We start from the raw sequence: 14,416 nt of genomic DNA on the forward strand, positions 1-14,416 counted from the left end.
TTTTTAACATAATATGATCAAAAGAATGTTCAGCAACAGTATAAATGTCACAAGAAATTAACATAAAAGAGGCGCCTGTCTGGCTTAGTCATTGGAATACGTGACTCTTGGTCTTAGGGTTGTGAGGTTGTGAGTTCAGGCCCCATGTTGGGTGTGGAGATTACTTAAAAATGTTTTTGTTTTTTGTTTTTGTTTTTGTTTTTGTTTTTGTTTTTTTAAATTTTATTTATGTAAATCATCTCTACACCTATTATGGGGCTCAAACTCATAATCCCGAGATCAAGAGTCGCATACTCCTCCAGCTAAGCCAGCCAGGTGCCCCAATGTTAAATGTTTTTATTTTTTATTTATTCTTTTTTTTAAAGATTTTGTTTATTTATTTAACAGAGGGAGACAGCACAAGCAGGGGGAGTGGGAGAGGGAGAAGCAGGCTTCCGGCTGAGCAGGGAGCCCAACGCAGGGTTTGATCCCAGGACCTTAGGATCATGACCTGAGCCAAAGGGAGAGGCTTAACCAACTGTGCCACCCAGGTGCCCCCAAAATAAAGTCTTTTAAAAAAAATAGTCTAAGAAACTAGGTTTGTTTTTTGTTTTTTTTACTATGAACATTAGTTCTAATATCTATTATGGTTTTATCACAAAACTATTGATAGCACATTTGAGTTAGTATTTTTGAGGTTGAACTAAATGTGCCAATATTAATTTGTGTATTTTTATTTTAGGGGGTCGAAACTCCAATGAATGTACACTCATCCTGACTGAGGGAGACTCAGCTAAAACTTTGGCTGTTTCAGGCCTTGGTGTGGTTGGGAGAGACAAATATGGGGTTTTCCCACTTAGAGGAAAAATACTCAATGTTCGAGAAGCTTCTCATAAACAGGTAGAACCATCTTTAGAATCTAAATATAGTTTTATAATGCAGGATTTCATACTTGTGTTTCATTGCCTCACTGGGCATTTTGAAATATGTTTTAGTTTATTGTTATTATTTTAAGAAATTGGGTACATTATAGCATATCTTAGCAGATCTTTCTGACTAAAATATAGGCTAATAATAACTGAAAATACTGGAGCTCAAGAAAACCCAAACAATATATACTGTCCTATTTCTTTTCAAATTTACAAACAAAACGTTACCTTTTTTGGTATATTTCAGATCATGGAAAATGCTGAAATTAACAATATCATCAAGATTGTGGGTCTTCAATACAAGAAAAACTATGAAGATGAAGATTCATTGAAGACTCTTCGTTATGGAAAGATAATGATTATGACAGATCAGGTTAGATTTACTTTCAAATATTTTAGATTGTTATGCTAAACATGTCTTAATCGGTGCATTGCTTTCATGCTGTGGAAGGAAATTACTTAACCTGAAGCTTTATTCATCACATGTGTGTTGCATATACAGGTTAAGTGAGTGGATTTAAATAGCCTTTTTCTTTTTTTAATCCCCATAGAAAATTTTTAGAGAAATCACCAGTAAGTCAATCATAATTTTTTTTAGTTTTTAAATAATGCTTTTGTGTTTTGGCTTTCCAAATATTTCTAGGACCAAGATGGTTCCCATATCAAAGGCCTGCTGATTAATTTTATCCATCATAACTGGCCCTCTCTTCTACGGCATCGTTTTCTGGAAGAATTTATCACTCCCATTGTAAAGGTATATTAACTTTTAAATTACCATAATGGATATTTTAAGGCCCCTACTCAATGCTTTATATGCATATAATCCCAGTGATATATGGTAAATGGGGACTCAGCAGTGTGCAAAACTACAGCAACATGTTCTTTACCACAGGTGTCTAAAAACAAACAAGAAATGGCATTCTATAGTCTTCCTGAATTTGAAGAATGGAAGAGTTCTACTCCAAATCATAAAAAATGGAAAGTCAAGTACTACAAAGGTTTGTAAGGAAAAGTACTTCTCATTTTGTTATATACCATTATACAAAATTATATGGAGTAACTTGATATTCTTGGTTGTGTAGGTTTGGGCACCAGCACATCAAAAGAAGCTAAAGAATACTTTGCAGATATGAAAAGACATCGTATTCAGTTTAAATATTCTGGTCCTGAAGATGATGCTGCCATCAGCCTGGTCAGTTTGAGTTCCATTTCATAGACATATTCTAGTTTTCTAAATCACTATTTTAGCTAGTCAATTGAAACATATAAATTTTTATATAATAAGATTTTTATAGAATATAGAATGTTTTTAATAAGCATATCATAGAGAAAGGGACCATTTGTTTTAGGAAACTCAGTTTATTGTTTGTTTAGTTTTTATACAAGAGATTTTGGGAGACTTCGTACCGGTGACATCTTTTTTATCTCCAATGTGTAGGCCTTTAGCAAGAAACAGATAGATGATCGAAAAGAATGGTTAACCCATTTCATGGAGGATAGAAGGCAACGGAAGTTACTTGGCCTTCCTGAGGTAAAAATCTTATACATCTTGGCACCTGGGTGGCTCAGTCAGTTAGGCATGTCTGACTCTTGATTTGGGCTCAGGTTGTGATCTCAGGGTCATGAAATCTGTGGGGCTCTGTGCTGGAAGCTTGGGATTCTCCCACCCCCACTCACGTATACGCACGAGCTCTCTCTCTCTCTCTCTCAATCTAAAAGAAAACATTTTTATATATCCTACAACACAATGACTGATTGCTCCAGAAGAAAATTTAATAATATGTAACTATATATGAATGTGCTTATTTAGACTGCTGCATAAATGTATGGGAACTAAAAAATTTAAAAGGCAGTGCAGTTTTTCCAAATTGTGCAGCAATTAAATTTGCTTTATCTTTAAAACCTGTAAAATAGGGGCGCCTGGGTGGCTCAGTGGGTTAAGCCTCTGCCTTCGGCTCAGTTCATGATCTCAGGGTCCTGGGATCCTGCCCTGAATCAGGCTCTTTGCTCAGCAGGAAGCCTGTTTACCCCTCCCCCTCTGCCTGCCTCTCTGAATACTTGTGATCTCTCTCTCTGTGTCAAATAAATAAATAAAATCTTAAAAAAAAAAAACCTGTAAAATACTTCTACATAAATCTGTGTCTTTGAGGGACTTAAGAATTATCATAGAATTGATATGCTGAAAGATCTATTTCTTTGGTGTTAAGCATTGTTAAGATCAATGATCTTTTTAAAATTAGATCATCTAATAACTCTCTTTGGTCCCTCAGGATTACTTGTATGGACAAACTACCACATATCTGACATACAATGACTTCATAAATAAGGAACTTATCCTGTTCTCAAATTCTGATAATGAGAGATCTATCCCATCTATGGTGGATGGTAAGTTCCACTATGTTAGCCTTTTTTTATCATACATAGAAATCAATGTCCATAAATGATTAAGTTGAGGATACTAATATTTGTACTTCTTCCACTTTGAAGGCTTGAAACCAGGTCAAAGAAAGGTTTTGTTTACCTGTTTCAAACGGAATGACAAGAGAGAGGTGAAGGTAGCCCAGTTAGCTGGGTCAGTGGCTGAGATGTCCTCTTATCATCATGGTGAGGTAAACACACAATCCATACAATCCATAATGTTTCTAGAAAGCATTATAGCAATAATACCTGCAAAATCATTTTCCAAACACTTAGTGAGAGTACTTGGTGACATGAATACTGGTTCATCCATAGTAGAGGACAATTTGGTGAAATCTGGTAAAATCTCTCAAACTATAAATATGCTTACCTTTGGCTTAACAAATCTATTTCTAAAAATAATATTCCAATAAGGAGACTCATAAGTCTATAAGGATCTATGTTCAAAGATATTTAGTGATGTTTAATATATCTTTGTGATGCTAAAATTTAGACATTAAAAATGTCCATCAACTGGAAAATTGTCATTGATTATGATACATCTATGCCTGGAATCAGTTATATAACTGAAGTAAATCTGTGTGTACTAACATTGAGAATATCCATAATCTATTGTCAGTGGGGAGAAAAAGAGCCAGAACAGTACTTAAAGCAAAATACCTAGAAGGGTTTGCTCTAAGTTATTAACTTTGGTTATTTCTGTCGATTAAAAAGGACAACTTCCCAATTTTTTGTATTTCTCAGTTGTTTGATTTTATACAATCATATATTCCTTTTTTTAATTTTGTGATTAAATTGGTTTTTTGTATTCATTGTATTTTAAAGAACTAGGTTGCCTATAGGTTTCTAGAACTTTAAATGTAATGATTGTCTTGTTTGTTGCTTTCAATCAAAACATAGTGGGCATGTAGTAAATGTTCACACAGCAAACATTTGTCAGATACTTACCATGTACCAGGTATGTAAAGAAATCAAATAATCTCCTTACTTCAAGGTATAATCACAATTTAATCAGCCAACACACACAACTATCAAAGTGACTCAGCAGGGAACCTGCTTCTCCCTTTGCCTGATGCTCCCCCCTGCTTGTGCTCTCTCAGTGACAATAAATAAATAATCTAAAAAAAGAAATGAGCGAAGTGTTAGACACAAAAGAGGAAATATTTCATTCTGCTGAGGGTGAAGAGAAGAGCTATGTCTTCAAAGTTGAATAGGACTTGGTAGAAATTATTAGAAGGCAAGAGCCCTGAACTTGGAGCCATAAGTCTTGAGTTTAGGTATATCTGCCATCTGCCATGTAATTATTTAGGAAGAGTCAATAAACATCTATATCTCATAAAACCTTACAGGATTATAGTGAGGCTTAGTCATAATAATGGATATATATTATTAGAAGCCTACAGCTTAGATTAACTAATCTTTTTCCACCCCCAGATGTCACTAATGATGACCATTATCAATTTGGCTCAGAATTTTGTGGGTAGCAATAATCTGAACCTCTTGCAGCCCATTGGTCAATTTGGTACTAGGCTGCATGGTGGCAAGGATTCTGCTAGTCCTCGATACATCTTCACAATGCTCAGGTGGGTATGCCTACAATTTCTGGTGAATTCATCAAAAACTAATGATGTACTATATGCTGGCTAACTGAATATAATAAAAATATATATATTGAACTTTTAAAAAAAATTTCTAGTGAATTGCCGTTTCCAATTTTGAACTAATGTGACATTTAGTTGACCAAAAATATAAAAATTCAACTAATCTGGGGTGTCTGGGGGGTTCAGTCAGTTAAGCGTCTGCCTTCGGCTCAGGTCATGATCCCAGAGTCCTGGGATCGAGCCCCGCATCGGGCTCTCTGCTCAGCAGGAAGCCTGCTTCTCCCACTCCTACTCCCCCTGCTTGTATTCCCTCTCTCACTGTCCGTCTCTCTGTCAAATAAATAAATAAAATCTTTTTTTTTAATTCAACTAATCAGAAAATGTACTTTTGATGTAGATGTTTACAGTATTAATTTTTTAAAAACTAGCTCCTTAAATTTAATTATGCTACTCCTTACAATAAACAGAAAGTAAATTCTATTTCAGTTTGATAGCTGTGCCTTTGAATTTCTGAGAAATATTGTTTCCTTTCCAAACTACATGTTTTTACTTCAATTTCTTGTATTTTCTTCATTTTCATTATACAGAGCAGTGGTTCTCAACCAGGGTAGATTTTGCACCACTACCCCATCTCCCAGGAGACATAGTAATGTCTGGAGACATTTTTGATTGTCATGACTAGGGGAGCTGTGCAACGTCTAGTGGGCAGTAGCCAGAGCTACTGCTAAACACCCTACAATGCATAGGATAGCTCCCATAACAAAGAATTATCTGGCCCAAAATACCAGTAATGCCCAGGTTGAGAAACCCTGCTATAGACTTGGGGTCAGAGTAAAGAAGAGCTTAATTCTTCCTAAATACCGCAATTGAAATTTGACTCTATGGAAAGTACGTTATGAATGGTCAATTTTCTGCTGTCCTCTTATTCAAACTTTCAGCAGCATTAACTGGTTAATCACTTCATCCTCCTTGAAACTCTTCTTTATTTGGCCTTTGGCCTCCAAGATACAAAACTGTTGGCTTTCTTCCTTATTTATCATTTTTCCTGGGTCCCTCTCATCTTTCCAGACTCTAACTACTAGCCTGCCCCAAAGCTCCTTCATTTGTCTCTTTCCACTAGCTATACTCACTTCCCATCCATGGATGATAACCCATCCACCTAGTTTCTTTTTTTTTTTTTTTTTTTTTAAGATTTTTATTTATTTATTTGACAGACAGATCACAAGTAGACAGAGAGGCAGGCAGAGAGGGTGGGGGGGAAGCAGGCTCCCTGTTGAGCAGAGAGCCTAATGTGGGGCTTGATCCCAGGACCCTGAGATCATGACCTGAGCCGAAAGCAAAGGCTTAACCCACTGAGCCACCCAGGCACGCCCCATCCATCTAGTTTCAACAGCTCCAACCCTGAATATCTTATAGCTGACTACCCTCTCAATATTTACTAAGGCACCCCATTTATCTAAAGTACTATAATATGCCATCCTGCTTTCTTACGGCAGCCAACTAATATTTTTAAATAGATCATTCTGGTTCAGAACCTTCCAACTTTTTCATTTAGAGTAAAATTTAAAGGACCTACATGATCTATGTGCCCACTCCCCATATCTTTTCACTCCATCTCATACTGTCTCTGGTCCAAAAACATCTGACCTCTGCCTGTATTCAAACATGCCAGTCACACTCTCTCCTGAAGGCCTTTTACTTACTGGTCCCTCTGCTTACAATTCTTTCTCCAGATAACCACATGGTGGTTCATCCTCTCAGTTTCTTCAGTCTAATGTCATCCTTTCAGAAAGTGTTACCATTCCTTAGCACCTTAATCATTCAATCACCTCTATTTTTTCTTTCTCCTTAGCATTTACCCCACCACCTGACAAAATGTATGTGCATTGTCTATCTCCATGTATGTGAGCTCCTTAGAGATTTTATGTCTGCAGTAACTGGCACATACAAAGGGCACAGAAAATACTGTTAAATGATTACAGCCAGCAAGTAAAGCCAAAGTAATTTTCATGCATAGATATGAGCTAACACATGTCCTTTTCACAAGTTAAGTACAAAGTCAGTGTTTTTGTAAAATAACATTCTTTGATTATTTATTTTAGCCCTTTGGCTCGGTTGTTATTTCCACCAAAAGATGATCACACGCTGAAATTTTTATATGATGACAATCAACGTGTTGAACCTGAGTGGTACATTCCTATTATACCCATGGTGCTGATAAACGGTGCTGAAGGGATTGGTACTGGGTGGTCCTGCAAAATCCCCAACTTTGATATTCGTGAAGTTGTAAACAATATCAGGCGTTTGATGGATGGAGAAGAACCTTTGCCAATGGTAACTATTTTGTGTATATCGGGATCCTTCATTTTCCTCTGGCTTCAATTCAGTAGACTATATAGTCAGAGGACACATACAAAATTTATTTCATACTTTAATGTTCATCAGATTTATTGTTTAATGCTGTTGGGATTTCTATTTTAATGTCACATTTTGAAAACCTATTCTTCTTTAAAATACCAATTTAGCTTCCAAGTTATAAGAACTTCAAGGGTACGATTGAAGAACTGGCTCCAAATCAGTACGTGATCAGTGGTGAAGTGGCTATTCTTAATTCCACGACCATTGAAATCTCAGAGCTTCCGATCAGAACATGGACCCAGGTAAGTTACTGTGGATTTCTTCTTTGATTTTTGTGATCAGGGAAACACTTTGTACTACTTGATGAATACTCCTAAGCCTGTATTTAAAAAAAGGATTATCTCTTTCTTTAGACATATAAAGAACAGGTTCTAGAACCCATGTTGAATGGAACTGAGAAGACTCCACCTCTCATAACAGACTATAGGGAATACCATACAGACACTACGGTGAAGTTTGTTGTGAAAATGACTGAAGAGAAACTGGCAGAGGCAGAGAGAGTGGGACTACACAAAGTTTTCAAACTCCAAACTAGTCTCACATGCAACTCTATGGTATGTCTTATTTTATGAGAGGTGCCCATGTTTCAATTTATATTAAAGTTTAATATCAGTTTTAAAAGGAAATCCTGGAATACTTTTATGTTTTTGAAGAATAAAGTCTTTTCTCTAAAACCATTAAAGTTTAGCCAATTCATCTGTTCTTGGCTTTATAATCTTGTTTTTCTTTTCTAGGTGCTTTTTGACCATGTAGGATGTTTAAAGAAATATGACACAGTGTTGGATATTCTAAGAGACTTCTTTGAACTCAGGCTTAAATATTACGGATTAAGAAAAGAATGGCTTCTAGGAATGCTTGGTGCTGAATCTGCTAAACTGAACAATCAGGCTCGCTTTATCTTAGAGAAAATAGATGGCAAAATAATCATTGGTATGTTTTTAGATTAATAACTGTACTAAAACTACAATTATGCCAAACTTTACACATTCCTTTTAAATACCTAGTCATTTACAGTTCGGAAAAGATAGCTTTCCTTAGATTGAACATCTTAAAAAATCAAAACTTAGTTGACATGTAGATAGAGAATAGAGAGATAATAAGGTACCTGTGTAAACTGATCAAGAGAAGAATTGTTAAGTCTGAGAGGGGAGAAAAAGGCCAGAAGGAAGATTATAAATGGTTTATATTACAACTAAATTGTGTACTGGAAGACTAAAAGAGTCATGTCTTGGGTTATTTATTTATTTATTTATTTAAAGATTTTATTTATTCATTTGACAGAGAGAGAGATCACAAGCAGGCAGGGAGGCAGGCAGAGAGAGAGGAGGAAGCAGGCCCTCCGCGGAGCAGAGAGTGCGATGCGGGGCTCAATCCCAGAACCCCGGGATCATGACCCGAGCCGAAGGCAGAGGCCTTAACCCATTGAGCCACCCAGGCACCCCTATTTATTTATTTTTAAAGACATTCTAGAAGCAACTAAGTCAGAGTTTAAGTTAACAGTAAGGAAACAGTTTTGATAAAAGGAGGTTTTAAAAAAAAAAACCTCAACCCTGGCCAGGGCTAACTAGGAAAGCTAGGCAACTAACTTATGGGTCATAGTAGCAAGTCCCAAAACATGGCAACATGAATTCCTGGTGATCACAGAATAATTTTCTGATCGTACACAAAAATCTTTAACTTGATAGATAACATGTTCAAATTCATGAATATTTTTTAACAACACTAGCATAACACCCCTTAATTTCTAAGAATTATTGCTTAAGGCAAAGTTAAAATGAGTGATAATGGACATGATTCAAAGAAAACAGAAAGTAAGGTTTGTGTCTAGTTTACCAGAATTTAGGGAATAATGGGACTATGCAGTCTTCTTGAGCATAAAAATGTAGGGGGCCTAAACATGTAATCTGTATCAAATTAATTGATAAAAAATGGTGCTCAGAAATTCATTCCAAAATACCTTGTAGCTAGTAACTCAATATCCCTCAAAGTGTAATAAATTGACTGCAGTAGTCACTGGAAGAAAGGTACTCTAGAAAAAGGGAATGGGTGTAACACGGTTGGGTTGGTGGCACAAATTATTGCCCAATCACTGTTAAAATTTTGAAAAGGGAGCATAATTGAGGTAGAGACTTATCAGAAATAAAGTTTTGATTGTCTCCTGTTCTTTTAAGAATTATAATTAGGTCAACAATTTCATAATGTGATCTGACTGTCCCACTTATGGTAATTTACATTTGTCAGTGGTTTAGGAAAAAGACTTCTCTGTAAACCAGGATGTATAGATTTATGCAAGACAAAGTTTAATTTTTAGTTTTAGTCTTTTGAATTAATATGGTAAAACCTATTCCTTTCCCAAAATATTCCTCAAAACCATTATCTCTGTTTACATTTTTTAATAGAAAATAAGCCTAAGAAAGAATTAATTAAAGTTCTGATTCAGAGGGGATACGATTCAGATCCCGTGAAGGCTTGGAAAGAGGCACAGCAAAAGGTAAATTCTCGGTTAGCATGTTCTATATTATCAAAGATTATGTATAATCTAATGTCTCTGTTTCAAATTTCCTATTAAAGCTACATTTTAATTTCTCCTCTAGGTACCAGATGAAGAAGAGAATGAAGAGAGTGACAATGAAAATGAAGCTGAAAAGAGTGACTCTGTAAGAGATTCTGGACCAACCTTCAACTACCTTCTTGATATGCCTCTTTGGTATCTCACTAAGGAGAAGAAGGATGAACTGTGCAAGCTGAGAAATGAAAAAGTGAGTTGTTGGTGGAGGGTAACATTGCTCAGTTGTTAAAGTGCTGAAAGTAAAAACTGTGCCTCATGAAAATTATGTGCTATTTATGCCCATAAATTAACTCTTAATTTTCTGACTATCTTATGAAGGAGCAAGAGCTAGAAACATTAAAGAGAAAGGGTCCATCAGATTTGTGGAGAGAAGACTTGGCTGTTTTTATTGAAGAGCTGGAGGTATGTAGTTTATAATTGCTAATGTTAGAGTTTTTATTAGTGAAATAGTACATTCTAACAATATACCTCTTTGTCAAGAAATTTCACAATTAGGGGTGCGTGGGTGGTTCAGTTAGTTAAACGTCTGCCTTAAGCTCAGGTTGTGACCCCAGGGTCCTGGGATCGACCCCCGTCTCTCAAATAAATAAATAAAATCTTTTTAAAAAGACCTTTTGGGGGGGCACCTGGGTGGCTCAGTGGGTTAAAGCCTCTGCCTTCCGCTTGCGTCATGATCCCAGGGTCCTGGGATCAAGCCCCATATCGGGCACTCTGCTTAGCAGGCAGCCTGCTTCCCCTGCTCTCTGCCTGCCTCTCTGCTTACTTGTGACCTCTCTCTGTCAGATAAATAAATAAATAATCTTAAAAAAAAAAAAGACCTTTTGGGGCACCTGGGCAGCTCAGTGGGTTAAAGCCTCTGCCTTCGGCTCAGGTCATGATCCCAGGGTTCTGGGATCAAGCCCCACATCACGCTCTGTGCTCAGCAGGGAGCCTGCTTCCCCCCGCCCTTCTCTCTGTCTGCCCTTCTGCCTACTTGTGATCTCTGTCTGTCAAATAAATTAATTAAATAAAAATAAATAAATAAAAAATAAAAAAGTTTTTTAAAAGACATTTCACAATTAGCAATAGAAAGAATAAGGCATAAGAAAACATTCCAAGATAACACATAAAAGAACAGATTGTTAGAATAAAGTAAATGATGGCCAGAAGCATACTACTAGAACTTTTTGGACAAAAAGAGAAAAGGGTAGGAGTTGATTTCTGACTTACTGGGAATAGTATAGAATAAGAATATTTACTTAAATATGGAAAAAGACCAACCCAGTCTTCCTCAATCTAAAAGGACAAAGATGTTTACCTTTAGGGCTAGCTCATCAGTTTCAAAAGATACTTTGTTACCTAAATCTCACTAATGTGCTTTGTTTTCTAACATTATTTTAAGATTAAAAAACATTTCATAAATTAAGCTAAAATGCTTTACATGCAGTTTTATATTATTACACTTTAGTATGGATGTACAAGTGGAATCCCATCCTTTCACTTCTTTTTTTTTTAAATTTATTTATAAATTATTTTCTTAACATATAATGTATTATTTGCCGCAGGGATACAGGTCTATGAACCGTTATGCTTACACACTTCACAGCGCTCACCATTTCACATACCCTCCCCAATGCCATCCTTTCACTTCTTAATTTGAGTTTACAAATATCTATATATATATATATATATATATATATATATATGCATTTTATCCCTAACACAGTTTCCCCTTTTTATCTTCAGAAAACTTAAATGGTAGAATCAAGAGTAGAACCCAGTCTTCTGTGTCCACACTTATCAAAGTGGGCCTTAATTATATATATATCTTCAATGGCAATGGCATACTTTGTTGTGGCACAGCTATTCACAGATTTAAGATGTGGGGTGCCTATCTAGCTCAGTCAGAAGAGCATGTAACTCTTGATCTCAGGGTCGTGAGTTCAAAGCCCACACTGGGTATAGAGATTACATATATACATAAATTAAAGAAAAAAATTTATCTTAAAATGTAACAAATTGAAATCAGTTTAACCGGCCTTTTATTCTATTCCTATAAAGTAGCCTAGATTTTATAGTGTCTTTGTTGACTTATAAACTTGCTTTCTCTTATCCCTTTTGTAGGCTGTTGAAACAAAGGAAAAACAAGAAGAACAAATAGGACTTCCTGGGAAAGGAGGGAAAGCAAAGGGGAAAAAAACACAAATGGCTGAAGTTTTGCCTTCTCCATGTGGGAAAAGAGTCATCCCCCGAGTGACCGTAGAGATGAAAGCAGAGGCAGAAAAGAAAATTAAAAAGAAAATTAAGGTACTACTCTTGAAAAGTTATACATAAATACTTAAAACTAATTTTGGCTTAAAATTAAACAATGATATAAAACTTCTAATCCCATAGTTTGTAGTTAATCCTGTATCTAATCACAACTTTGCTTTCCTATGTGTCTGGTTTTTTTAAAATGTTTAAGTATCTTGAAAAAGTCATACCCATACCTTTATTCAGAGCTCTTAGCCAAAATTTAAAGAAAAAAATCACTCTTTGACCAGATAAATATTTGTATATTTGACCTTACATTATTCCAAATTATAAGTTACCAGAACTCGACTATCTTTGTCTTGCTCTTTTTTAGAATGAAAACACTGAAGGGAATCCTCCAGAAGACAGTATCGAACCAGAAGGTCTGAAACAAAGGTTGGAGAAAAAACAGAAAAGAGAACCAGGTATGAAAAAATTTTTAAGTAAAATGGTATAGAGTTGAGATTAAATTGTGTCTGTTACCAAGTACATTCTACATAGATGTTTAGTAAGTCCTTACTGAGTAACATGGTAGAAGGCTATATCTAAAGTTTAGTTGAACCTCCCTAATACTGTCCTTAGATATGATTTATTTTAAAAGATTTCTTTTATTTATTTGACAGGCAGATCACAAGTAGGCAGAGAGGCAGGCAGAGAGAGACAGGAGGAGGCAGGCTCCTTGCTGAGCAGAGAGCCCGATGCAGGACTCGATCCCAGGACCCCAAGATCATGACCCGAGCCAAAGGCAGAAGCTTTAACCACTGAACCACCCAGGCGCCCTGGATATGATTTATTTTAGAAGAGATCATTTTGAGGGGCACCTGGGTGGCTCAGTGTGTTAAGCCTCTGCCTTCGGCTCAGGTCGTGATCCCAGCATCCTGGGATCGAGCCCCATATTGGGCTTCCTGCTCGGAGGGAAGCCTGCTTCCTTTCTCCCACTCCCCCTGCTTGTATTCCCTCTCTTGCTGTGTCTCTCTCTGTCAAATAAATAAATAAAATCTTTAAAAAAAAAAAGAGAGAGAGAGAGAGATCATTTTGAAATAGTTTGTTAATTTGGCAATTTGAGTTTCTTAGTTGGGATCTAAAGAAAACACAGTTTATTAAATTCCACTTTTCTAGCCAACTATAAGGCTCTAATTTATATTAATATATAAAGCTTCTTGAGAACAGTGAGCACATCTTAGTCACGTTTGTATTATCCCTAAAGTTGAACAAAATCCTAGAATATAAGTAGCACTCAGTAAATTAAATAGAATTAAGAATTCTACTAACCATTTGATTATATCTTTACCGAGTATCTACTTTTTTTAATAAGATACTAACATACCAAGTTCATCCACTTAAAGTATACCATTCAGGGGCACCTGGACGGCTCAGTCAATTAAGTATTTGCCTTTGGGCCCAGGTCATGATCCTATGGTCCTGGGATCAAGTCCCATGTCAGGTTCCCTGCTTAGTGGAGAGCCTGCTTCTCCCTCTTTCTTTGCAGCTCCCCCTGCTTGTTCTCTCTCTCTGTCAGATAAATAAAATATTTTAAAACAAATAAAGTGTGCCATTCCATCATTTTAGTATACTCAACCCACGAAAAACAAACACTCTACCTGTTTAATGGTCACTCCCCATTTCCTACCAGCTTCCCTTCCTCCTAGACAACCATTAATCTACTTTCTGTCTCTAGATTTACTTTTCTGGACATTTCATAGGAATGAAATCATGTAATAGCTGGTCTTTTTTTCCCTGGTATTTTTCACTTAGCATAATGTCTTAAAGGGTCACCTATGTAATGACGTGTATCAATACTTCGCTCTTTTTTTTTTTTTTTTTTTTTTTTTTTTAGATTTTATTTATTTATTTATTTGACAGAGATCACAAGTAGGCAGAGGCAGGCAGAGAGAGAGAGAGAGAGAGAGGGAAGCAGGCTCCCCGCTGAGCAGAGAGCCCAGCGTGGGGTTTGATCCCAGGACCCCGGATCACGACCTGAGCCGAAAGCAGAGGCTTCAACCCACTGAGCCACCCAGGCGCCCCTACTTCACCCTTTTTTATCACCAAATAGTTTTTCATAGTATGGATATACCACTTTTTATTTATTTCTTCATTAGTTGATAGGTATTTGGCTTTTTCCATTTTTTGGCTATTGTGAACACTGCTAGGAATATTTATATACAAGTTTTTATATGGACTTAATGTTTTTATTTCTTTTGGGTAGATACCTAGGAATGGAATTGTTCTGG

The 14,416-nt window shown here is 36.3% G+C and overlaps 1 protein-coding gene across 1 annotated transcript in view; it reads left to right on the forward strand.

Annotated features, from left to right (window-relative positions):
- TOP2A (DNA topoisomerase II alpha) overlaps window positions 1-14,416 on the forward strand; it is a 30,137-nt gene that overhangs the window by 9,402 nt on the left and 6,319 nt on the right. Inside the window, exons 12-29 of the mRNA XM_047708026.1 lie at window positions 722-879; window positions 1,156-1,281; window positions 1,552-1,662; window positions 1,801-1,906; window positions 1,991-2,100; window positions 2,347-2,439; window positions 3,179-3,293; window positions 3,396-3,517; window positions 4,761-4,909; window positions 7,030-7,261; window positions 7,453-7,587; window positions 7,699-7,899; window positions 8,080-8,275; window positions 9,745-9,836; window positions 9,940-10,104; window positions 10,233-10,316; window positions 12,018-12,200; window positions 12,520-12,610. Of these exons, the coding sequence (XP_047563982.1) occupies window positions 722-879; window positions 1,156-1,281; window positions 1,552-1,662; window positions 1,801-1,906; window positions 1,991-2,100; window positions 2,347-2,439; window positions 3,179-3,293; window positions 3,396-3,517; window positions 4,761-4,909; window positions 7,030-7,261; window positions 7,453-7,587; window positions 7,699-7,899; window positions 8,080-8,275; window positions 9,745-9,836; window positions 9,940-10,104; window positions 10,233-10,316; window positions 12,018-12,200; window positions 12,520-12,610 (2,469 nt within the window). The remainder of the gene's footprint in view (window positions 1-721; window positions 880-1,155; window positions 1,282-1,551; window positions 1,663-1,800; window positions 1,907-1,990; window positions 2,101-2,346; window positions 2,440-3,178; window positions 3,294-3,395; window positions 3,518-4,760; window positions 4,910-7,029; window positions 7,262-7,452; window positions 7,588-7,698; window positions 7,900-8,079; window positions 8,276-9,744; window positions 9,837-9,939; window positions 10,105-10,232; window positions 10,317-12,017; window positions 12,201-12,519; window positions 12,611-14,416) is intronic.

Source organism: Lutra lutra, chromosome 16, assembly GCF_902655055.1.
Source record: "Lutra lutra chromosome 16, mLutLut1.2, whole genome shotgun sequence".
NCBI classification, from domain to species: Eukaryota; Metazoa; Chordata; class Mammalia; order Carnivora; family Mustelidae; genus Lutra; species Lutra lutra.